Genomic DNA, 24,241 nt, shown 5'->3' on the forward strand with positions numbered 1-24,241 from the left:
TTGCATAAGAGTTTCTTCGTTGAGGTAGCAGCATGCCCCTGCAGTTCCCAAACTGCTGAGGAATTTTTACTGGTGAGTCCTGGTGAGTCTAGTTGAGTTGGCAAATTTAAGTCTTGTGTTAAGCACAGAAGATTCATTCAGCATGATCATTGCTCATGCTGAAACTCCATGGGCATTTAATGACTAGGTTGTTGTCCACATATGTATGTACAATTTGTATGTACAGTATTGAGCAGAAAGCAATTGTAATCTGTAACATAAGACTGTTTGGGGAGTTATGGTAATGTATGAGTGAGCATGCGGCATTGAGATTGCGAATGGTAATGATTGAGAGCAATGGTTATAAATACGTAGTGCAAGTACGCGGCAACGAAGACACAACCATGGAAAATTTGATGGGAAGAAAAGAAATAATCAAAAGTTCCTGGTGAAAACCTCTCCGGAATACGGTTTGCACTATGAAAAACATGCTGAGCATCTTTATCTTGTTGCTACAGCATTGAGTGATGGATACATACTAAAGTAAAGCTCCAAAAACATAGAAAGATCCAGAGAGAATGAACCATTGAAATCCTATGTGCTCGAGGGTCACTACGATGCCATGAATAAACGACAAGTGGACGATGGCAATAGTCGAGAAGAAGCCCAAAGCGATAAAAATTGCAGTGCGTACACCGATATGAGTTGGTTTTGCATATTCCGGGTCAAGCACTACAAAAGCAGCCGCTGAAGAGGAGGTGCGACTCAGACGATGAGCTCTGGATTGGATCAAAACAAGCTCACCTAAGTTAAGCACCGTTATTGTCAATATGTAAATCAGTTGGTAATGAGGCTCGCAAAAGAAACCATAGTAGAGAAGCGGGTAATGCGATCCCAGATTAAGAACAATGATCCCTGTATAATCGAAAGCATGACAACGGGATTCCACCTATGTAGATTCGGTCAGTCCTGTCCCAATAAAGAAGAGGAGGATGCCTCACGTCTCGAGAGTGGCAGATAGAGGTATGATACAACGCACTGGAGATGTGACAGAACATTGCGGAGAAGAGGAACAACGCAAACAGTGCTGAATCCAGCCAAGTAGTCTCATGAACTGTCAAACGTTCGGTTCGCACAGTCCCTAGGAGGTAGAGGAAAAATACGCCTCCCCATAAATGACTGTGTATGTTCACTATGATGGCACAGAAATAAGGCTGCGTAGTTAAGGCAAGGTATAGTTTGACGCACCTGTTTCGTTATGCAGGTCTAGCGGACAAAATCGTCAATAGGTTTCGGGTTAGAAATGTGATCTTCCTTACATGCAAACACGGAATGTATGCAGCCTCCCCAGGTATACTGAGACCTACATAGAGTACACAATAAACTATATTGATGAAACAGCTGAGTGAAGAAATGCGCAAAAGTACCTTCGATATCCAGAAAAGATGTATTTATTGTGCTTTTGCCACTGTGGGATTTCGTTCCAAGTGATGGTCCTCGAAGGTTTTCCCACCAGAGGAGTGCCAGAGTCTGTCGAAAATCCAGGAAGTTTGCGACGAGACATGGAAGGAAGGCAAGTCTGGATTCATAAACAACGTGCGCTTGTTTGAGCCTGCTTACCTCCGAATCAAACAGCGAATCGTGATGGTCACCGATAATTTGTTCAGCCTTGCTGCTGGATCACATACTCCTGATTCCTCGAGTGATAAATTAATTAGAAGGTAGCCAGAAGGTAGCTATTTACTTGGTAGAGCCGTTTGAGGGTCTCGAGGAATTTCAATCCATTCACGGGGAATGGTCCCTCGAAACGTAAATAATGATTGCGGGAAATTCCGATTCACCCTCACCGATCGCGAATCGCACCTTCCCCTTCCTAATTTTATCGCCGAGCTATGAACAACCACTGAACGCAAGCTTACAGGATGTTACATTGTGTTATCTGATCTCAGCTGTTGACGTGCGTTTTCATAGCTCTCAATCCATTGAAGCCGAAGAAATCGGAAGAAACAACATGATGATCACGTCCTGGCTTATCTGGTACTGACTGACCAAGCCGTACCACTCGTACGTACTTCTTTCGGATGTACCGATTAAGCATCTGATCTATTCGAGGTTACTACGCAAGTCTATAAGAACTACATGTCATCTGTTGACTCGGCATACTACATCCCTCAACAGTAATTTCCATGTCGTTGACCGACTTGAACATTCGTATTGCAACCAACGGGTAAGCACTTTTTTCTCAGAACCGAGGCCTCTCTGGACGAGAATGAGAACGAGAATGAGCTGCAAGCTACTCGTTCCGGCTTAAATTCCGTTCGAGCGACGAGAGGATAAATTTTCAATTCTATAACGCCAAGGGCGTTACATTCTACATTGCCATAGTGAATTGCATTCGCCGCATATCATCGCATAGACTCATTACACTGTTTTGCACACTGTCTAGGCGTCAATGCAATTACTGGCATATGGCTGCCATAAGTAAGTGACCAGTACACTCAGTATGCTACTCAACGTTCATCCTTTGAACCAATTTCGACACAGCGCTCCTTTTTTGGGATCATCTCCTTAGTTTGGGCATGTCCTGCATTATTTGGTATTTGCATGATGTCTGACTACATTTTCAGAAATCGAAATCAAGTATTTATGGAAAAAACCATTGAATTCGAGCGGATACTTGTTCATTATCCAGCGGTACTTCAATCCTATTGCAATAATTTTCACATTTGTGACGCTATTTGACGATTTACCTGTGAGGTGAGAATATCTTTTGATTCCCCGATTTTGTCGCCTTCTCTCAACTTCAAACTTCCGTTTAGTTGCAAGACATTAAGTAATATCAGACAGGGCATATTGATTATTGCTCAACTCGTTGTTACTCGTGAGTGGGCAGGCATGACTGTCAGTCAAGATATTAAGAGAGGAGATTGTAGTCATAATGACCTTGCGCATACATGCCCTATACGGCTGCAAGAAACGGCTTCTCTACTTTCTGCTCAGTGTCATTGCGAGTTTGCTGTCAATCGTCTTGGTGATCCTAAATCTATGATGCTCTCATCCCACTATTCTTATGAGAGATTTCAGATTGTTACATACACTATACACCTTGACCCGCCGCAGGAATCATCAATATCTGGAGGATGCTCTACTCAACTTGATTCTCATGAGTATGTGATATTTTTGTCTTAGCTTCAAACACCCTTGACAAAATTCAAACTGTTTAGTGCCTCTCGTTTGTTTCCGAATTCTGTATCATGACATGATCGGTAAAATTTTCATGGCAGGAGCCGCTGTGGCCTGGTTGATGATCTTCATTTATGATGTCCTTCTGTTTGGGCTCATGGTTCATAATGCCTTCAAAACCCGAAAAGAGCTCCATATGATCCATCGCCTGAAATTTCGAGCATCCCTTAGAGTAATTCTTCTTCGTGATGGTATGTGAATGACCATTGTCAAACTTACTATTGAACTTGACTAATGTTGTTATGTAGGGGCCATGTATTTTGGGTGAGCGAAATATTTCATGAGCAGTGAAAATGATAGAAACATCTCAATGGATATTTCTACTTTCATCAGGGTAATGACCTTGGTCAATCTCGCCAACATCTTGACCTACTATGTAAGTTCATCAATCATAAATCAACAAGGTGGAGCTAATTAGAACCGCACTAGTTCTCTGAGGTACGATTCACAGAATACCACACTGATCCTAATTTTGATGTTCTGACAAAGGACTGTATGCGTGGCGGATTGGCACCATTCACAAGCAGGTACCTCTGGAACTTGAGCTTTCGGTGTTTCCCTAAGCTCATGGATCTTTACAGCTTATCAGTAACCTTGGTGTCCAGATTAATGCTGAATTTACATCAAGTAAAGAGCTCCGGAATTTATCTTAGTGGCAGTCAAATGGTCACTGAATCCGACAAGACTGTATCTCATATGGTGTTCCGTGAACCAGGGGATTCTACACCATAGGATCTGAATATTCTACTTAACCCTGTTCCATTCACTGAATGATGCCAACGAAAATATGCAGGTTGTTGGTGTTAATTCCCGGAATATATTGCCCATTCTTTGTGAGGATAGAGCACTTTGACCAGCCACATTGGGTGAATTATAATAAAAGCCAAACGATACTTTTCGTTGTCAAGATGATCATCAACCGGGTACAGAAGGCTACTCAAAAGCGGCATCATGAGTCCAATTAATACACAGGAATTCGGATCCTTAGTAAATTCCATATTTAATAGAGTGTGTACTTAAAATCTGTGTTGCATCAATCATCCGTTCTTTAAATTTGGATTGCCCTTGGCTCCAATTCAGGTGGTTGAGGTGGACTTGGAGCACTGAGCATAAGAATGTATGTAGTAATAAACAGGTCGGACCATGCAAAACTTGAAAAGGCACTGTTCCCCTATTGAATTATGAGCATATGTACTGCATGTATATCTGCTTACTCAATGCCTCTTCCTGGAGGCAAGGCAGGGCGCTGAGATGTTTATTTTGATTTTGTGTCGGGAAACGGGGGTTAGTACGGAAGTCATTCATCACAAGCAGATACTTGGAAGATATCAAAATTGAGGTACTACCTACGCTGGAATGATTGATTGTCGAAGGAACCCACTCTTTAGTCAACAAGCTGGTTATGTTTTGTTCTTCTGATGCTCATCATGAGACTGGTACCAGACCTAGACTGTGAATGAGAGATTTAAATTTTGTGCGAGAATCTGTACAACAGAGGACAACACTTCAAGTTGCTGGTAATGACTTTATACTTTCAAAAACATAAGCAATCGAACCACCTCAAAAGAGCGCTGTAACAAACAAATTTCTATGGCCCGAAACCACCTCCCTCCCATATTTTTCCCCTATCCCTATCACCATCGTTATCAACATCTTCATCATCGCCGTCTTTGTCATGACTATCGTTATCATCATCTGAACTTGACCAAATGATTTTCTCCGGAGAAATCTGCAGAACTGCAGAGCCTGATAAGATCTAGTACCAATCAAAATGACAGGAACTCACCATCATCGATGGTGTTCTTCATTTTGCGTTTTTTCCGTGATGAATTTGTCACAACTGGCAGCACCCTTCAAAAGCGGCTTCCGTATAATAGCTATATACTCATCTCTAGCCTTGTTTGCATTGTCCCATGCGCTCGTCTCGTGTAAGTTTATGGGCATCGGACATAAGAGTGTGTTTGCATTGCCTTCCGAGCTGAGCTTCGCGCACCGCTTCAAGATCCACCGTCATGATAGTGCAAGCGCTGTGATCATCATTATAACAGCAATAAAAGGGCTGCTCATTATCATTCTCCGTAAAATTTTTATTTTCATCACCCCGCCCGCCAATCCTCTGTCAACTTGTCCGCGATAACGATGCTTGATGTATATGGATCCTTGACTGAGTTCGACGCGTATTGCGGAGCTTACAACGAAGCTGAGGAGAGGATGCAGGAGAGTGTTTCGTTATATATTGGTGGGAGTACAGATAGGCGATAGGGCGATGCCATGCCGACCGCGGCCGGCACCCTCATGTGACTGCTCTAAGTTTGACGGTCTCGACTCCCGAACCCTCATGATCATACCAACCATATACCACTCTCATCTCTGCATTTCTAGTAATCCTGCACTCTGTCAACACACTCGCACACCCTTACATATCCCGTTCTAGCCTCCCATGGCCAATTGCACTTAGTATCCGATCGTCCTGGACCTGTAACAGCTATAGTATCAGGTTCCGACTAAACAAAGGCTCTTTGTCCACTTACAATAAGTGGTATGGAGTACTGACAAATCATGCCTCAAGATTCACTATTCCGTTTTTGCAGGAAATGGTTATTTTCATTCGCAAGATGCACATCGAGGCGAAGAGACATGCGAACTCTAGCAGGCCGCCATATTAATCAGGACCGGTATGCCAGAAAATGTTGAGCAGCTGACAGATGACGGTTTACTTCCTCCCGCGGCTCTGTCGCGATCACAAGGCACAACAAGAATTTGGGGTGAGACATGCGATACGGTACAGCGCATTCGCTTTCATATTGATGCGCGATGAATGTAGTCCCAGCATTGAACAGTTCAAGGTATTCCTGTTGAGTTGATTCAACAAGGGATGCTTTTCTTCTTGTTCAACCGTTGGTTTGTTGAGCTTATTATTATTTGCTCTTGAGTTTCTATTAACCGATTTCTTTTGTTTTGTAGATATCGACGTTGTCAATATGAGACTCAACTGACTCAACCTTTACTGGTACTAGTAGGTACACTATCATCAGAAGTAATCGAAAGTAATCGAAAGAATTGCAAAATAAGCGAAAGTTCTGAGGGTGGGGCGGGGCGGGTTGATGATGTCCAAAATTGCCTCCGTATCATCAGACACCGAGTTAGACGTTAAAAGGTGAAATATAAATAGCTGCGTTGATCTACATCTTCCGCGTCCATCCCCGCATTCAACTCATTCACTCTTCCCCAGTTGAGCACAGAGTCGACAAGATGTCTCGTGAACTGCACGCCCCTTCTTCGTCGGGCTTGTTTTCTAGGTCAGTGGATCTTTAGTTACGTCAATAAATCAACGAAACTAACAAGACTCGTAGAGCTAATGCGGCTCCTTTGTATCGCATGCGCGCTCCCAGTCCTAGTACGAGCTCTAGCAGCGAGGATTCCCTGGATAGTAGGACTAGCATTGGAACCGCGTCTACCTACTCTTCCTCGTCTTCTACGCGTGAACACCGAGACACCCTCGCGGCGCGTAACACTTCCACAAATCCGACTCCTACTTCCTCCAGAACGAAACACACACACAAACACGCGACCGAACACATCCTTACAAGTGCTCGTAATGCCAACATTCCTATCCTCCTCCGTCATCAGCAGAAGAGGACCGGTCGCGTCAACGTTGTTAGTAGTCGCGGAAGGCGCACTCCCAGCGACGACGACGACGACGATTCCGACTACGAGCAGCATCAACGCCTCAAGAAGCAAAAGACCAAGTCTCAAGAACAGCTCGATGCTGAGCACCGCCGGATGCTTGATCGCAAGGCCGAGTTGGTGGACGATCCTCTGTTGGACGCGAGTAGGATGTGTCCTGACAAAGTTTGGTGTCTCCCATGCGACAAATATATCCAGATCGACAGCAGGAGGCAGTTCTATGCGACTTTATGGTACAAACACCGGGGGAAGAGACATGGGGATGTGCCTTTAAAGGTGGGGCCGTCTTTTCTTGCGGCTGTTGCGTCAATCTGACACTGGTCTCATTAATTTCTAGCGCTCAGAAGTGTATAGTGGGGACGATATAGACGTAGCCATGAGTGAAGAATACCCAGCAGCTCTCGCAGTACCAGTGATTGACGACGCCTTTGCGAGCAACATCCTTGCGACGATGTATTCCAAGGCCAAGGGCCTCAAACTGTTATCCCTTGCAGCGACAGCGGCTTTGAGTTAGAGAACCAAACCTGGATTCTGCTCCTCGGTGTAAAAATACCTGTGCTTCTATCAGATTGCTCTCTTGCTCATGTTTGTCTCATTTCCTCCTTCTTTTCCAGAGTTCACTCACTGTCAGTAGACCTGTAAACCAATGTATTGTAGTTTCCGGATCCCGTTGCATATCATCAATATAATTGCCAGTTTTCATACAATGAGTATAGGAAATTCGGGGTTGATTCTGAGTAAAATCGGATAAAGAGGGAGACAAATTATAATATAAGGAAACCTAAAGTGATGTTCAGAACTCAACTTATGATCCCAAAAATTGTCAGAAGGTACGGCAATAACCCCCTCTGGGGAGCTCTCCATCGCTCCTTCAAGTTGATTCGCTATACCTATATTACCGCAAGAAAATTGTCACTGAGGAGATTCGAGCTCCCGGCTTCGCGGACTGCGTAGATGCTTTGATTTCTCAAATGCCACAACACGATGATTTAACCACTAATCGACAGCGACTTAACCGTTCTCTCGAAACCGCGGGAAATATCCCTAGTTTAGCTCACTGTAATCACATGATGTGCGCAATATCTTCACACGGGGGTCGGAGGCGCTTTCAAGTTCTTGCCATCGTTTTCCTTATGGCTCTTTCGTCATTTCTACTTGCATCCAGCAAGAAACAGACTACTGTCGATACAGAACTCGATGCCTTGTTCCAATCCACCGCTGTATGTGTAAATAATCTACTCGATGTGCACGTTTAACTTAGCAGCAATTAGAAAGAATTTGAAGTTTCTTCTTCGACTCTGAGATCAGGGAAGCTGAAAAGAAAACATCAGGATGTCGGCTCAGCCCCTTCAAAACTCGCCATTAAGAAGGCCAAAGCAAAGGAATCCAAGTCCTCATTGAAACAAAAGAAGATTCTACTTCCAGACACAGGAACAACCAAACTGAACAACCCAACAAAAACATCGAATGCTATAGTGGAGAAGAGTAGCGATGGTGATGAGGAGGAGAGGGAAGAGAGCAAGTCTGACGGCGACGACGAAAACGACTCTGAGCTTGAAAATGCCTATCTATCGAGAGCGAATGGGAAAGGAAATTTTTCGGCATCGCATCGCGCCGGCAAACATGAAGAGCAATCGGAGGGGGCTGATGACGATGTCGAAGAGGCTTCCAGTGGGGCAGACGACGACGATGAAGGCCGCCCACCTCCTGACCATGAGTCTCTCACCAAGAGGCAACGCTCGAAAAAGCCGCCAAAGTCCATAATCAAATATGTTCCTCCTGACGAGAACCAGGACCAACGAAATGCTCGGACTATCTTCGTTGGCAATCTCAGTGTTGAGGTCTCTCAAAAGAAGGTGCTTGGTCTTTTAATTCATTCCTGTTAAATATGTCGCTTATTTGGATATTTCTCTAGTCGCTACTAAAATCGCTGCAACGACATATCCTCTCCCTAATACTTACGCCGTCGGGTTCCTCCAACATGACACCTAGAATTGAATCTACCCGATTTCGCTCAGTCCCGTTTGCAGTACCTACATCCAGACTCGAGAAGGAGGGGGACCAATCTTCAACTAACAATAGCAACCCGAAATCATCTACTAAATCTCGTCAGCACGATATTGACCGCACCAAGTCGTGGAGGAGATCTTCCGGCGACAAGGATGACGAAGACGCTGTCAAAGGCGAGAAACAGTTTCTTACTCCAGCACAGAAGAAAAAAGTTGCATTTATCAATCAGGAAATACACGCTTCTGGATCTAGCGTTAACGCCTACATCGTCTTTGCACATCCTACACCTGCATCCGCATCTGATGAGGTACCGAAGCGTAAATCGAATCTACCTCCGCTTCCGGACGTGATGAACCCTTACGATGCTGCGCGCCTTGCCAAAGAATACTGTGATGGGTCAGAATTCATGGAGCGTACGTTGAGGGTCGATGTTGTTGCTCATACTACAGACCTTTCTGTGGCAGAGGCTGGACGAGTGCTCAGAACAGGCAGCGATGTGGACCCTAAGCGATGCGTATTCGTTGGTAATCTGGATTTTGAGAGTAAGGAAGAGGATGTAAGAACGTACTTTGAGGGAATCATTAGCGCAGAGAAGGGGCCTCGACCAGGCGAAGGAACTGAGGAAAAAGACGTCTGGAGCGACGACGAAGGCAATGAAAAGAAGAAGGGATCAGCAAAGGCCAGAGCTCGATCGGAAGGCTGGGTAATCCGTGTTCGAATCATTCGTGACAAGGACACCCAGCTTGGCAAAGGCTTCGCCTATGTCCAATTTGCCGATCGCGACTGCGTAGATGAGATCCTTGCCGCAGCTCTGGAGCCTGGCAAGCTGAAATTCGCAAAACGCAAGCTGAGGGTGGAGAGATGCAAAACAATCCCGGGCGGGTCGTTCAAAGTCAAAGTCAAATCGACCCCCATTACATCCTCGTCGCGCCCGAACAATCCCAATCATCCTTCAAATTTCAAGACCAAACGATCCACCCCGTCGACGTCGTTAGCCTCAATATCCATCCCCAAAGGCGACCCCACCCTTGGTGCTAAACTTGCTCATCTTTCTAAAGAGGACCGGAAGAGCGCGAAAGCAGGTGATGCGGATCGTATGGCTCGGAGGTTGGCGAAGAAGAAATCCAGGATGGCTATGGCTGTCGGTGGAAGGACTGGTACGGGCGGAGTAAAACTACAGGGCAAAGAACGTGATAGAGAAAGAAAGCTACGTAGTGGTGGTGATGCTCATGGTAAAAAAGGAAAGGGACATGGTGCAGGAAGTGGCACCAAGAATAAGGGAAAGGCAATCAGTACGAGAGCTTTAGAGCAGAGGAATGCGAAGAAGTGATATTCATAGTACACATGTCACCATCGTTGTTAAACATTGCTCTAGTTGTTATGTATGCAAACGAGACGAAGATTTCTTTCCATTATCGTTGTCGCAGTCACCTCGCCATCGAGTAACGCACTCGGGAAGGGCACGGTTGATTTTTCAAATTTGATGATTTGTTGCCGGTTTATTGCCGGTCCGTCGGATATTTGATTCAGCTTTCTCGCACCATACCTTGAGTTTCAATACTTTTGAGCCCATAACACAGATATTGTAAATAATACACTGGCACTGCCAGTTTTTAAGGTTTTTTGATTTCACTGGCTATAGTCAGTGGTTATATTGTAAATAATCACTGACAGGGTCATTGGACACAAGATACGTCCATATTCGGAACAGTATTACATGATGTGTCCCGATTTAGAAGAATATTACGAGATAATGGCAATCAATAATGTCAAAAAGAATGAACAACCCCAGCAGGAATTGAACCCAAGAACTCTAGGTAGAAAGGACAACAACAATGCTGATGCTGGAACCACTTGCACCATATGCACACAAGAAACCTGCCTCATTATTGGTAATTATTTTACTCTGTGCATCAAATATCAGGCCTGCACTCCGCTCCCCTCCCCTCCCTCGCTACGCTCAGGGGGTCCCCCGAACCGGGGAGTCGTCGGCAGGCACTCTAAAGCTTCATTTGATGCTTTAAATATCTGCAAGCGCCTGCGGCGCACCTAACCCCTAACTGCGCTTCACGCAAGCCGCCTTCGGCGGCACCTAACCCTTAACGAAGTGTGCTGATTGCAGTGTGTTAGTTACTGTAGTCTCACTGTCGTTGCCACTAAAATTTGATTTTACAACCACTTACTATAGCCAGTGAAATCAAAAAACCTAAAAAACTGGTATTGCCAGTTGATTATCAATTATATCTACATTACAAGGTGTACTTTTATGCATGCAGTAGGAGTGTTTTTGTGGCCTTCAAACTCTTAAGTAGATACACTATCATCTTTTGCCTTCTAGTTACCTCAGGGATGATGAATATCCCCCTCTGAGTATTCATGTCTCCACTCAAGTTGAATTTATCACAATTTACAATTTTTGAAGGAATTCATGCCTCTATCCCCAATTTATGGGGGTCATGCAGTCCTACTTAGGGTTTGATACAGAGTGCCTGTTACTTGAGCTCAGAGCTCATATGGTAAAGTCCAGCATAAGCATTTCTTCTAAGAAGAACAAGCAAGCTCAAAGAACTTGAATAGGTATTAAGACTAAATAATATCTGCAAAACCTGAATGTTCACAAGAGCAATGGAGGCACTGTCCAGCTTCCAGCAATTCTTCAGTGCTGCTGGGAGCACTTTCCCAGCTGGATAGTGCTGTCAGCTGCTTTCTGTTGAGGGATATTCTGTGTGTACCTGAGACTTCTCCTTGTATGTAAAGTTACAAGACAGCATTATTACATTATACCATACAGTACCTAGGTAGACAACAATGGAATGCCTCTTGAACACCTCAGTTACTTTACTGAGTTAAACCTTGACACACTTTCGAGCTCTTAGCCAACCTGAAGAATACAGATTTTACAGATGAAGAGTTCAAAAACACAGAGAGCTATTGTACCAAATCCTCTAGCTCATGTAAAGAATATACAGCATCTTTTATAATGCATAAAGGGAAATGCATTGAAGGTTGGAGGACACCGTGACATTCAATGGGCAATGATGCAATGATAGGCTATTAGTTTCACTGTGCCTTCTCCTGAGTGTGCTACCTGAGGAATTTAACATGCATTCGCATGTGAGCCTCCTTCGTCCGGCTCGGAGGGGGCCTTTGGCCCCCTCCGTTCCAAGTACGTCTCACATGTGGTGCTCGCTTCGAAATTCTAGTTTTGAGGGGTGTCGGTGCTGGCGCACCTCCGTAAAACAATTATCAAGACACTGTAATGATTACACAAGGATGATATACTGAACAAGTAAGAATGTACAAGGTAATGGACGATAGACAGTCGCGACTGAATTCGATGACGAGTGATTTACAGGGGATTACCAAAAACGGCGGTGGCTGTGACCTCGTGGGATTTGCGAATATAGAATTGACGAAATTTTTCACCCTATGGCCAGTATTGCTTCGCTTCGCTCGCAATCATTCCTAAGGTACTTAGAAAGCAGAAAAATGACAGTGTATTCACTGAAGAGTTTGAAGGCCACAAAAATACTTTTACTGCATGTATTAAAAGTGTCAATGGTGAGATATCAAATCCGACGGACCGGCAATAAACTGGCAACAAATCATCAAATTTGAAAAATCAACCGTGCCCTTCCCGAGTGCGTTACATCGAGGCGAGTTTATCTTAAGGGAATCTCCAGATTTGTCTGCTGCAGTCTTGCACGCGGTAGTATGGGCTGAGGACTGATTGACATGCACAGGTGAAACTATGTACAGGTTTGCAGAGTGTTCGATGCTTGCCATAGCAAGACGACCCGCTACTAAATGGCATAGCTTGACAAAATACATGTAATTCATAGTAAGTCCACCGATAATTGACAAGCAATATGGGGCTCATTCAACTTTGTCTCCAATGCAGAGCTCAGTGGATAGGCATACTGTATGGGCAACAAATGGGCAATCTGTTAGAACTGCTATCACATACATGCAACTGCATTGAACTCACGATAATTTCAAGTGTAGTTTAGCTTCCATAATTGCAATCAAACCATGAGACATTCTGCATTCGATGTCGGAAGGCATCATGGTTATTACCCATGATTCGACGCAATGCCATCAATAAAATAGGATTGATATGGTACCGTCGAAGTGGAAGGTCCAAGGAGAACTCCCCATTGAACATTTCGCCTTCAGATTTTGCTTCTTCTTCTTCGTCACCCTCATCCTCATTGAGATCATCCAGTTCATCATCATTGTCTTCACCAAGTTCATCGCCCTCGCTATTATCATCACGATCATCATCTCCCAATCTTCTCATCTTGAATGAACATCGGGGTTTAGTCCCATAGGGAAACCCAGGAGCGGTTACAACATCCTCTGCATCTTCTTCTTCGGCTGGAACTTCCACCCCAACGTCTATCTCTATGCCTGCATCTTCAGCTACTGGCACTGGAACTTGGGAACGTATATATGGACCATTTCTGCGGGAATGTGCAGTGGTGAAAAAATCAGGAGACAATGAGTTGTTGGTGTAATCAACAAGGACCCAATATGGACCCGCAATTATAAATGCATAAATGGTGAAGGGCCTTGTACGATCAATCTGGAATTCCTCACAGATGTATTGGGCTTGGGTATTAACTTGGTTGACCGTGTTCGCAATCTGTACTCTTGCAGCATCATATGCCTCAGGAGTGAACCAGTCGTAGTAATCTAATGGCTTTATCTCAGCCCAAAATAGAAGAACCTTCTGAGGCGTGTCATCGAGCCCAAGCACGACTGTGTCAGGCACCTTATAGCGCCGCACATTCCCATAATTTTTCTCGATACGGTATTGGGACATGACTCCTACTGTGACTGTCGGTTTTCCAGCATTAACATCCTTAATTTTGAGGGCTAACAGGTTCCACAAAGGATCCCACATCCCATAGAGATCGCACTCCAGCCTACAGCGCTCTTGTGCCAATTTGCAGAGTGCAATCTGGTCACTGATGAATTGTTTTTTCTCCCGAATGACATAGTTTGTGTGAATCTTGTAAGATGAGCATCGGCGAGTCTCTTAAAAAGTATGAACGGTGTATGAACAGCTATGAACGGCGTACCGGATGCTAAAAGTCATTGCCTATTGGTTCCAGCTGTGGGTTCAATTATATGATTTTGATTTTAAACCCATTGTAAAGGTTAAAACTTGTACTAAGTGCATCACTAAATCATGAAGGTTCTTGAGAGCAATTGTGACAGCTATCATATTGTCTAACCTTTTTGTTCAATCATGATGGAAAATAATGGATTATATTTTCCGGAAAACCTTGCGACTAACTTAGGATGGCTCGTCAGATAGGTGAAACAATTGTGAGAGATTGTGAGAGGTTGTGAGCGTTGTGAGACAATGAGAACTCTCCAACAATCTACGTCAATACTGATGCTACTTTATAAAATATTATCCGCTTGTACTCATCTTATATGTTCTGTGCAACCTCTTGCAGGAATGGGGCAGGATGTTCCTCCAATTATGATGACATATAACTCAGCTAGTAAACTGAAAGTAAATTCTCGTATCACTCGAGGTATGTGCAGTATATACAATTGGTCATACTCCATTATAACAACACATCCCTGTAGTCCCTGTAGCTATGAAATCTCTCGTGATCCTTCGACCTCGTTTTTCAGATACAATTTGCCAACTTGCCATGTCCCCTCAACGTCCTTCTTCGGAAGACTCGCCTCCCCGCAAATGCCATAAAGAGTTATCGCTGTCATTTGACTCACCTGAGACCCAACTTACCGTGGATGGGTGTGTATCAGATGGCGGGTTCGATGGTGACCTTTCAAGCCCTATTCACCATTACGAAGAAATTGAGTCCGAAATGTAAGCAGTATATCCTCTTTCCTATTTTTTTTTCTATTTTTCATATTCTGAATAGGCACAAAAACAACAGTTCGCAAGTAGAAGTCAAGAATGCCGAGCAGAGTCTGGACTCATTGTGTGTAATTATCTGCTCCTCAATGCACCAGAACTAACACTTAGTATATAGATATTCCGATGACATACCAAGTCAATTGCCCACTACTAGTCAAATCGAGTTCACTGCTTCTCAGCAATCACTGTTAAATTGGGTCGACAACCTTTCGCAAGCTCAAGCAGATCAGGAAGCTATATACCGGGAAGCAGAACTGAAATTGCTTGATAACAGTGGCCCAGGCTATGGTGGATACGATGAACCTTCAAATAGTCGCCACCACCGTAGCATTACACCTCCCTGTTCCGATCCCTGTGTCCCTTGTCGGTCTTCATCTTCCTTCAACAACCTTGGTGCGCTTCTTTCATTCTTATTAATGCTACTTTAACAAACCACTATCTAGGGCCCCGGGGATCTCTTGATGCAAAGGATATTATGTTGGCATGGTATCAGCAACGTCTGGACTCACTTGAAAGCAAACTTGCCATTCACAGGGCTCACTCGGCTCTGTGGCGTCGACTTGTTGGTACTATGGCGGAACGGGCAAATGACATTGGTGCTGTACTTAATGATGCTGTTATGTGGGGCGTCGATGAGATAAATATGCCACCACTACCACCTGGGTACATTGAATTCCAAGAAACATTGTGATCATTACTAGCTACTATTCAATATCTTCGTCGTCTATGTCAGAACTTTCATCTACACTTTTGTCATGCCTCGACCGTTAACCACAGCTCCCTTTCTCCCGTCTTCATGCCTGGTGACTACCAGGACAGCCCCAGTATCAGCCATACGCTCTCACAACCCGCACAGAACCACCTCCGTACCTCCCCAAAACATACCAGTTACCATCTTCAGATCCCTCGACACAAGTAACCCCTAAAACCTCCCCCGACACGCGTAAGAAGCCCTCCTACACCTACCCCATTAAGGTACTAATCTCGATTACATGCCTCATGGTCCCTGATGTTCCCTTGTTCACTTCCCATACCTATTTAAGTAGCTCCGTAACGTCCCCAAGCCCCAGCTTGGTATATTTTGAACACACACCCTTTTTCATAGGTCCAGTCCCTGTCCCTTTGTACCTGCTAACCATACGGATTTCTCTTTACTCTCTGTTTCTCTACCTCTGTTTCTCTCTACTTCTGTCTATTGTCTCTCTGATCGTCCATACGATCGAATATACGCTTTCACTTCAAGTCTAAGCCTTCCGAGTGAGTCTCCGAGCTCCCTCGAACATTACTAAAGCTCCCCAACGCCTACCCGCTTGGTGAGTTACCCTTCCCCAAACCTCCCAGAGCTCCCTAGCTACTTCGTAAGCTTCGGGACCTCGATCTAGGTAACGTCGAAGCTACCCCTCACGTCGAACTACGTATTGCTTCTCCGTTACCACCTCCCACACTCGAGGACGACCATCCTCAAACCTAGTCCCCAGGGACCTACCCTCCCTGGCATATCCCTTCTCGGGAGCTTACACCCTCGAGACCCCGTTGCATAAACCACCTACTCGACTCTATATTGACGTTCTAGCGAGTACAACTCCTACTACGCAATATCTTACGGTCCCGCACTCGTCCCGAACCTCCCTACGCATTAGGGACCTCCCTGGACCTCCTAGGAACCCCTCAAGGGTCACCATCTCGTCGTTCCAACCACTACTAGGTCATTCCCGTCCTCGGTCGCGGTTCTCGTAGCTCCCTTCGAGCTCCAGCCTGCTCCTAGCACGCTACAACATAAACCTCCACATACCAAAACCTACCCTAAGACCTATTTTGACCCAGGTCTTACATTATACCAAGCTCTCCCGTCACCGAACGGACTCGTCGCGACGAAATGTCGGCGACGTCAACGGAACGACCTTCTAGTTCCAAAACCGAATCAAAGAAACAAAAGAGCGCCTTATCTCGTGGAAACACGACACAAGCTCAAAAATCGAACCAGGCTGCTAGCTCCACTGTCATCACGGTGGCAGCTGGTCAACGCCTGATGTCCATCCCAGAACAGTCGTTCGGGGATGAAACCGCCAGTAACATCCGGACCCCAGAGGGACGTCAACCGGAGGTTCAGGGGCCCCCTCCAGTGGAACCTGGGATGGGACCACCACAACGGAGGTTTACCTCCATGGGTTACGCCGAACCTGCCAGTAGTCCCATGGGAGGTTTCGCATACTCCCCTACCTGGGGAACGAGAGGACCTCCCCCTGGACCGATACCGCAGCTAGACATGGAGTCAGCTTCGAACGCGGGTGGAAGAGTCAGCGGTCAAGTAGCCGCTATCGAAAGGATACAAGGGGGAAGTACCGACCCTCTCACAGTACGACAACAGGAGAAACTTCCAGAGAGGAGGGTATCCCCTGCCGTATCCGAACAATCTCGGGCGTCATCCCGGAGGTTACCAACACCTCCAGTACAGTCCCTTAACCTTCCTCCCCCGAGACGAGGAAGTTCACTCTCCAGTCTCCTGAAGAGCCCAGCTATGAATACGCCCAACTGGGAGCGTACACACGCAATACACCATAGCAGGACCAACTTCCCAGTACAACCCTTGTCCGAAATGACATTGCGTCTGGAAGACGTCATTCGAATTCAGGAGTGTATCCCGGAGGATGTAGCTATGGTCCTAAGGGAGGTATTGGAGTCAATGGGGATCGAAATATTGGGAGACGGTCTCAAATTCTCAGACCTACGAGTACAGTTCCTAACAGTGGGAACTCAACTGGAGGTAGACCTCCCAGAGAAGGCCCAGCAGTGGCTGATGACCCCCGCGAACCGATCAGATTTTCTCTGGCTGTACAACGTCCTATTGGACCCAGAGAGGATGTTGGAACTGTTAGAGGCAGAGGCACGTTACGGGCGATCGTTCCGAAACTCGAGGGGAATACTTCCCCTCCTCCCTCATACCCATGGAAGGGAGAAGGAATTCTGTGGCGAAGCAGGGCTACGTATATTGTACCGAGCCTCTAACTACAGATCAGGAGCCGTACGGTTTGAACCTCCCCCTTCGAGGGTTAACATACCGAACTACCAGGCGATCCAAATACTTCGGAACGCAAACCTAGCGGAAGCAGCAGCTAAAATCGATGAGGAAAGTAACGAGGATGCTAACGCAATCGCTGCAAAAAATCGTAGACGCAGGAGATACACCACGGCTCACCTCCTGGCCCCAGTGGAGTCAATGCCTGATCAGGATAGTCCCGTCCGGGTCCGTAACGGACAGACGGTATACACGTACACGCCCATGAGGCATATGCACCAGCTTCTGGTGAGGAGTGAGGAGTCTGAAGCGATGTTGTGTTCGCAGGAGACCCGACATCGGACGCTACTAGCGGAATCAGACACTCTGATGCTGTCGGAGGAACTTTCTGGATCGAATCTAGAAAGAGCTTTGGAATTCCGTCGCAGACTGGTCGCGGATAATCGGGGAACCTCGTATATGGTTCAATGCGAACTCGAAAGCGTAGGGGAGTTCCCTCCGGAGCAATTTGACCAGAAAGGGCAGCTCCATGGATCTGATGGTCGTTTCCTGGCACAGAAACATTCATCGCCCAGGAATACCGAGGTTCCTGAACTCCTTAACCCCGGTAACACGGCCACGAGGAGCCCCCAGTTACGCTCTGGGACCTCCCCCAATGTACATGCCTTGTATCAAAATGCGACTCCTCCCCCCAGAGTTAACCTGCAAACGAAACCTTTAACCCCAGTCTCGACGCAGCGATACCAGTTTGGTGAGGTGAGGATGTGTAAGACCTGGGTCAAAATAGGTCTTAGGGTAGGTTTTGGTATGTGGAGGTTTATGTTGTAGCGTGCTAGGAGCAGGCTGGAGCTCGAAGGGAGCTACGAGAACCGCGACCGAGGACGGGAATGACCTAGTAGTGGTTGGAACGACGAGATGGTGACCCTTGAGGGGTTCCTAGGAGGTCCAGGGAGGTCCCTAATGCGTAGGGAGGTTCGGGACGAGTGCGGGACCGTAAGATATTGCGTAGTAGGAGTTGTACTCGCTAGAACGTCAATATAGAGTCGAGTAGGTGGTTTATGCAACGGGGTCTCGAGGGTGTAAGCTCCCGAGAAGGGATATGCCAGGGAGGGTAGGTCCCTGGGGACTAGGTTGGAGGATGGTCGTCCTCGAGTGTGGGAGGTGGTAACGGAGAAGCAATACGTAGTTCGACGTGAGGGGTAGCTTCGACGTTACCTAGATCGAGGTCCCGAAGCTTACGAAGTAGCTAGGGAGCTCTGGGAGGTTTGGGGAAGAGTAGCTCACCAAGCGGGTAGGCGTTGGGGAGCTTTAGTAATGTTCGAGGGAGCTCGGGGACTCACTCGGAAGGCTTAGACTTGAAGTAAAAGCGTATATTCGATCGTACAGACGATCAGAGAGACAATAGACAGAAGTAGAGAGAAACAGAGGTAGAGAAACAGAGAGTAAAGAGAAATCCGTATGGTTAGCAGGTACAAAGGGACAGGGACTGGACCTATGCAAAAGGGTGTGTGTTCAAAATATACCAAGCTGGGGCTTCAGGACATTGCGGCGTTACTTAAATAGGTACGGGAAGTGAACAAGAGAACATCTGGAGGCATGAGGTAGCTAATCGGAGGGAGGGAGGTAATCGAGATTAGCTGGGGCTTCAAGACATTGCGGCGTTACTTAAATAGGTACGGGAAGTGAACAAGAGAACATCTGGAGGCATGAGGTAGCTAATCGGAGGGAGGGAGGTAATCGAGATTAATACTTAAAGGGGTTATCGGCTAGAGGGCTTTCGTACGCGTGTCAGGGTGAAGGACGTTTGGGTAGTGGCGTCAGAAATACTTGGGGAGGTGTCTGGTGGTACTTGGGGAGGTGCGGAGGACATACAGGAGGTGGGTAGGACGTATGGTAACGTGTGGTGGTTACTGGGACTGGTCTGGTTGTAGCCAGGGCATGACATTACCCCCCCCTGTAACCCCTTCGCGCCCTCGCGATGGGTAGGCGCGTTTTTCTGGGCAGTCACCTGACAATCACGTGGTACCCAAAAATTTTCTTGTTGAAGTCCTTCCGATCCTTGCTTCTCCCTTTCTTCCACCGCCTCAGTTTTTACGAGTCAAACTCTTCTAACTGCGATGTCTCCCACCCCTACTCGACCTTCTTCACGCACGCCATCTCCGTTGTTACCCCCTCTTACCGCTTTGGGAGAGGTACCTTCCCCGGCTCCTGAATCCGATGGGGAGGTCGAGGCTGATGAGCTAGCTTTTACGATCGAGTCGCCGTCTCGTCCCCAGCTTCAGCTGTTCGAAACGGTCTTCAATACTGGCAAATCGCTGTCGGCCTACTGCCAGGATGACCCCTTATGGCCTATTTTAGTGGAGGTGGCATCTCCCTGTACCAACTGTCTGAAAACCCCAGGAAAATGTAGGGTGTTGCCAAGCTCCCCTCGGTGTACGAACTGCTCGTCCAAGAAGACTTGCAGTCTGGGGAAGATCCTCCGGTATAGATATTTCGCCCGTCGCTGTAATCAAGATCTTGCCTACAGCCGAAGATTCTTAGAGCTCCACGGAACTCCTGCCCATAATTCGACTTGGGGTATTCCATTGACTGTCTGGCGCGAATACGACTCTGCGCTTCATGCGCGTACCTCCTCCACCTCCATCCTTCTGGAGCTGAATATGTTGGACGAGCAGGACGCCGTAGATGCTGACCAGCAAGAGTTGCAGCAATTTCTTACCTTGCAGCGGGACGAAGCAACTGTTGCAGCTAAACGTAAGCGCAATCGTTCCCCTGTGCCTGTGGCTGGTCCCTCCAGCAAGAAGATTCGGTCGGATGCCTCCAAAAAGCGTTCTCGTCGTAAGTCCCCTGCAGTAGAGGTGAATGTAGAGCCTTTCCGTCGCGTTCGGTTGGTGGTCCCGCCTGTTCGCTCGGTGGCTCCTGTCCCGCCTGTTCGCTTGGTGGCTCCTACCTCCCCTCCTGTTCCCCCTCCTGCCTCCCCTTCCTTAATGGGGGTACTCCACAGGGATCTGCCGATGCAGGGTCCCAGTGATTTGGTTCGATTGGCGGATGCGGCGGAAGTCCATCCTGGTTTGGTTCAGCAAGCCGGTTCTTCCTCCCCTGCTCGAACACCCATAAAAGGTACAGGGCAGGATCTTCTCTCCTCGACCATGCCTCCCATTCTTCGTCCTGCCCTGGTTCCCCGCAATCCCGCTTCGCACCCTTATCGTGCTGAGAATCAGCGTCTTGCCGCTCGGGTTCGTTTGCTGGAGACTCAGCTTGCTGATTCACAGCGGGAGAATTCCTCCCTGACCTCTGCTCTTCGGGACACCTCGCATGCTCTCGAATCTCGACAACGGGAGGTGGAGCAATTGAGGTCCTCCAGTCAGGAGTTCCTCCAGCGCCAGGAGGAGTACCGTCGCATCATTGACCAGTTTAATACCCTGGATAGGGCTCTTTCGGGACCGTCTGACCAGGTAAGTTGTAGGACTGCAGTCCTCACTCTATCGTTTGTCTAACCTTCCCATTACAGAGTCTTCTAGAGCGTTTCCAAAAAGTGGAGGAAGAACTTCGTATCACTCAGAGGGATCGGGATGACGCAACGGGGAAGCTTTCCACTTCCTCCCGTAGGATTTCCGAGTTGACGACTGCTCTGCTGTATCAACACGGTATTACGGATGAGGGCAATGCCCTTTCGACTCGCCAACGTGCTCGTTTGGAGGAGCTTCAGGAGGAGGTCCATCGCACTCGTGGTCGTGCTGCTTTCGTCGAACGTATGATTAAGGAGTATCCCGATGAGGGCTACTACGAGGTGGTCCTCCCTCCTCTCTCACAACTCGAAGGGGACCTCGTCAAGGTTCGGGCAGACCTTCGTCGTGTTGCTACTCTCGCCCACCGCCTCTATCGCTCTGATCCTGCCACCGTACTTCACCATCACAACCGTTACATTGGTGCGATCATTGAAGCAGTCGTTGCCTTCCTTCGTCGTGCTCTGGAAACCGAGGATCCCGACGTTATGGAGCACAACATCCGGCTGGCCTTGGATTATATGCAAACGGCGCGTGGTGTTCATGGGGACCTCCACATACGGTCCATTAGCAGCATCCAATGGTTCTTCAACAATGCTGTCGACCAAGACGAGGGCCTTTACACCCTGATGTTGGAGAACTCCCGTTTCGACAGTGATCGTCCGTTTTTGACTGCTGCTCAACACGCCGGATTCACTAGCCCCCCTCCCGACTCTATGGAACCTCCCCTTCATCGCCGTATGTTGTCTTTGTCAACGGCTCTCCCCCACCGAGGGGGTGCTGGACGGTGGGACGATCTAGTTCCTGCGATCCCCAGTGACGACCAGTTGATGCAGGACTGGGAGCAATTAATGTTGCAGTACATGCACCACATCACCGATACCCCGCTGCCTGTTCCTGATCCCCCAGTTCCCATGTCGTCAACGGGGCCAGTTCCCGAGTCGTCGGTCGAGGCAAACGTAGAACAGTCCCTTGAAGCGCCGATTGTCCAGGTGTCCTCCCCTTCTGGTGGTTCCCATCCTCCAGTCCCCCTGTTCCTGTCGGAGCAGGAGTCGCCGACCTCCCCTTCTCCTCCTCCTCGTTCCCCAGTTCTGCCCCTCCTTTTCGGGTCCGTCGCCAGCCTATCCATCGATCTCACTGGCGATGATGACGAGTTGTATGAGACGGAGGAGTCTTATGCCAGTAGGGTTGATGTGGCGATGGAAGGTACCGAGTTGGCGGTGGGTCAGGGAATCGTCAAGGAGGAGTCGTTGTAGCATTCCTTTTGTAGTTTTAGTCCCATTCCCCTTTTTGTACTTCTGCTAGATATTATGCTTGCTTGATCTTTTGTTTTTTGTGGAGTAATCAAAACCTTCGTCGTATTGTGTGAAACAAATGAGATTGAAATCATGGTGTATTCAGCTCGTGTGAACCTTCCGATGCACGTATCGTTAGTTAGTCGTGAATGTGGGGTTGTCGTCCCCATCGTGTCTTCATTATTCTCGTTCCCCCCTCTACTCCCTTCTACCTTCCCGGTCCCTCCTCCTCATCTTCCCGTGCTTCCCGTTCCAAGGAAGCCCACTGCAGACGCGATGGTTGGCGTTTCCTCGGGTGGTGTTTGTGCCAGCTACGTAGGAGCTCAATCGAGCCCACCATACCTTCCCATCCTACCCAGGAGTTGAACTCGTCATTATACCCTTCCCATTTTACGAGGTATTCCACTTCCTCCGGTCGTCCTTTTTTGGGTTTGGAGTCAAGAATGTCCTCGACAAAATGCTCCGTCTCCCCTTTTATGAAGATTGGGGGAGGCGGGGAGGTCTGGCGTTTGAATTTGTCGTGGAAGTGAGGTTTCAGTCTGTCGACATGGAACACATTGTGGATCTTGTGGAGGTCCCCAGGGAGGTCCAGTCGGTAGGCATGGCTTCCTACTTTCGACAAGATTGTGTAGGGACCTGTCCACTTGTGGTCTAGCTTCTTCATAGGTCGTCTAGTCCTGACGTTCTCCATGTTTAGCCAGACTTGATCACCCTCCTTCCAGTCCGGGGCCTCCTGGCGTTTTTGGTTCGCGTACTTCGCATAGGCCTTGTTAGCTACCCCAATTCGTTCCTGGAGGTACGCATGTAGCTCCTTGAGGTTCGACGCGTACTCATTGACCTCCGCTCCCTGCACCTGTTCCAGCGTAATGGACAACCTTGGATGATAACCCTTGTTGGCGAAGAATGGTGAGACACCTGTAGTCGTGTTTGGGGTATTGTTGTATACGAATTCGGCCATTGGTAGGAGGAGGTCCCAGTCGTCTTGGTCGTAGGAGCAATAGATTCGGAGGTACGCTTCCACGGATTGGTTCACTCGTTCCGTTTGTCCATCTGTCTGTGGATGATACGCAGTGGATAGTCGGGACTCGATTCCTAATGCTTTACAGAGCTCCCTCCAGAATTGGGACACAAAGAGGGAGCCCCGGTCTGAAGTTATGTCGGAGGGCATCCCATGCTTTGAGAAGACGTATGTGATGAATAGATTGGCAAAGTCCTCCGCGTTATCCGTCGTATGACAAGGAACATATATGGCTTGTTTGGTGAGTCGGCAGACTACTACGAGGATGGCGTCGTATTTCTCTGGTCCCGCAGTGGCTGGGAGTTGGGTGATGTGATCTAGGGAGATTGAGGACCAAGGTCGTTGACCAATTGGTAACGGGCGGAGGTTCCCGTAAGGTTTGGAGCGACTGGCTTTGGCTCTCAGACACGAGTGGCAGCTCCGCACGTAGTAGTTCACGTCTTTGGACAGTCCTTCCAGAAAAACAGCTGGTTTACGAGCTTCTTGGTGCGTTTCTCCCCCGGATGTCCCCTTAGTTTATGGTCGTGGTACGACTGTAGGACCTCCCTTCGTAGGGTCCCAACGTCTGGGACGTATATACGACCT

The 24,241-nt window shown here is 47.6% G+C and overlaps 7 protein-coding genes and 1 pseudogene across 8 annotated transcripts; 5 read left to right on the forward strand and 3 right to left on the reverse strand.

Annotated features, from left to right (window-relative positions):
- Positions 1–54: 54 nt before the first annotated feature.
- On the reverse strand, positions 55–1,819 carry C8R40DRAFT_1113785 (hemolysin-III related-domain-containing protein). Its single transcript, XM_046228488.1, has 7 exons — positions 1,407–1,819; positions 1,299–1,342; positions 1,228–1,245; positions 981–1,171; positions 784–928; positions 519–726; positions 55–456 (listed from the first exon to the last, which is right to left on the reverse strand). The coding sequence occupies exons 1-7, from the start codon at positions 1,541–1,543 to the stop codon at positions 276–278; spliced, it is 924 nt and encodes a 307-aa protein (XP_046084564.1). The 5' UTR covers positions 1,544–1,819; the 3' UTR covers positions 55–275.
- On the forward strand, positions 1,820–4,275 carry C8R40DRAFT_1113798 (uncharacterized protein). Its single transcript, XM_046228489.1, has 15 exons — positions 1,820–2,043; positions 2,092–2,206; positions 2,426–2,460; positions 2,524–2,556; positions 2,607–2,736; positions 2,799–2,860; positions 2,913–3,010; positions 3,064–3,146; positions 3,204–3,211; positions 3,264–3,413; positions 3,471–3,486; positions 3,556–3,598; positions 3,652–3,660; positions 3,712–3,749; positions 3,804–4,275. The coding sequence occupies exons 2-15, from the start codon at positions 2,166–2,168 to the stop codon at positions 3,952–3,954; spliced, it is 897 nt and encodes a 298-aa protein (XP_046084565.1). The 5' UTR covers positions 1,820–2,043; positions 2,092–2,165; the 3' UTR covers positions 3,955–4,275.
- Positions 4,276–5,006: 731 nt separating this feature from the next.
- On the forward strand, positions 5,007–5,533 carry C8R40DRAFT_391426 (uncharacterized protein). Its single transcript, XM_046234899.1, has one exon. The coding sequence runs from the start codon at positions 5,048–5,050 to the stop codon at positions 5,357–5,359; it is 312 nt and encodes a 103-aa protein (XP_046084566.1). The 5' UTR covers positions 5,007–5,047; the 3' UTR covers positions 5,360–5,533.
- Positions 5,534–6,311: 778 nt separating this feature from the next.
- C8R40DRAFT_1113820 (uncharacterized protein) lies at positions 6,312–7,606 on the forward strand. The gene is made up of 5 exons (XM_046228490.1): positions 6,312–6,379; positions 6,455–6,521; positions 6,576–7,185; positions 7,247–7,452; positions 7,524–7,606. The coding sequence occupies exons 2-4, from the start codon at positions 6,475–6,477 to the stop codon at positions 7,421–7,423; spliced, it is 834 nt and encodes a 277-aa protein (XP_046084567.1). The 5' UTR covers positions 6,312–6,379; positions 6,455–6,474; the 3' UTR covers positions 7,424–7,452; positions 7,524–7,606.
- A 213-nt stretch (positions 7,607–7,819) lies between these two features.
- On the reverse strand, positions 7,820–7,920 carry C8R40DRAFT_t169 (annotated as a pseudogene). Its single transcript has one exon. The product of its transcript is annotated as a tRNA-OTHER (tRNA).
- A 94-nt stretch (positions 7,921–8,014) lies between these two features.
- C8R40DRAFT_1266391 (uncharacterized protein) lies at positions 8,015–10,396 on the forward strand. Its single transcript, XM_046233935.1, has 3 exons — positions 8,015–8,129; positions 8,181–8,765; positions 8,825–10,396. The coding sequence occupies exons 1-3, from the start codon at positions 8,043–8,045 to the stop codon at positions 10,247–10,249; spliced, it is 2,097 nt and encodes a 698-aa protein (XP_046084568.1). The 5' UTR covers positions 8,015–8,042; the 3' UTR covers positions 10,250–10,396.
- A 2,529-nt stretch (positions 10,397–12,925) lies between these two features.
- On the reverse strand, positions 12,926–14,020 carry C8R40DRAFT_1071039 (uncharacterized protein; the record flags this gene model as incomplete). The annotated part of the gene is made up of 2 exons (XM_046226295.1): positions 12,926–13,889; positions 14,004–14,020. 2 exons carry the CDS (start codon positions 14,018–14,020, stop codon positions 12,926–12,928), a joined length of 981 nt encoding a protein of 326 aa, XP_046084569.1.
- Positions 14,021–14,389: 369 nt separating this feature from the next.
- On the forward strand, positions 14,390–15,512 carry C8R40DRAFT_1172685 (uncharacterized protein; the record flags this gene model as incomplete). Its single annotated transcript, XM_046231893.1, has 5 exons — positions 14,390–14,468; positions 14,524–14,770; positions 14,826–14,885; positions 14,937–15,214; positions 15,265–15,512. The coding sequence occupies 5 exons, from the start codon at positions 14,390–14,392 to the stop codon at positions 15,510–15,512; spliced, it is 912 nt and encodes a 303-aa protein (XP_046084570.1).
- Between the last annotated feature and the right edge of the window lie 8,729 nt (positions 15,513–24,241).

The sequence above is a fragment of the Lentinula edodes genome (assembly GCF_021015755.1).
Source record: "Lentinula edodes strain Le(Bin) 0899 ss11 chromosome Unknown C8R40scaffold_26, whole genome shotgun sequence".
Lineage (NCBI taxonomy): Eukaryota > Fungi > Basidiomycota > Agaricomycetes > Agaricales > Omphalotaceae > Lentinula > Lentinula edodes.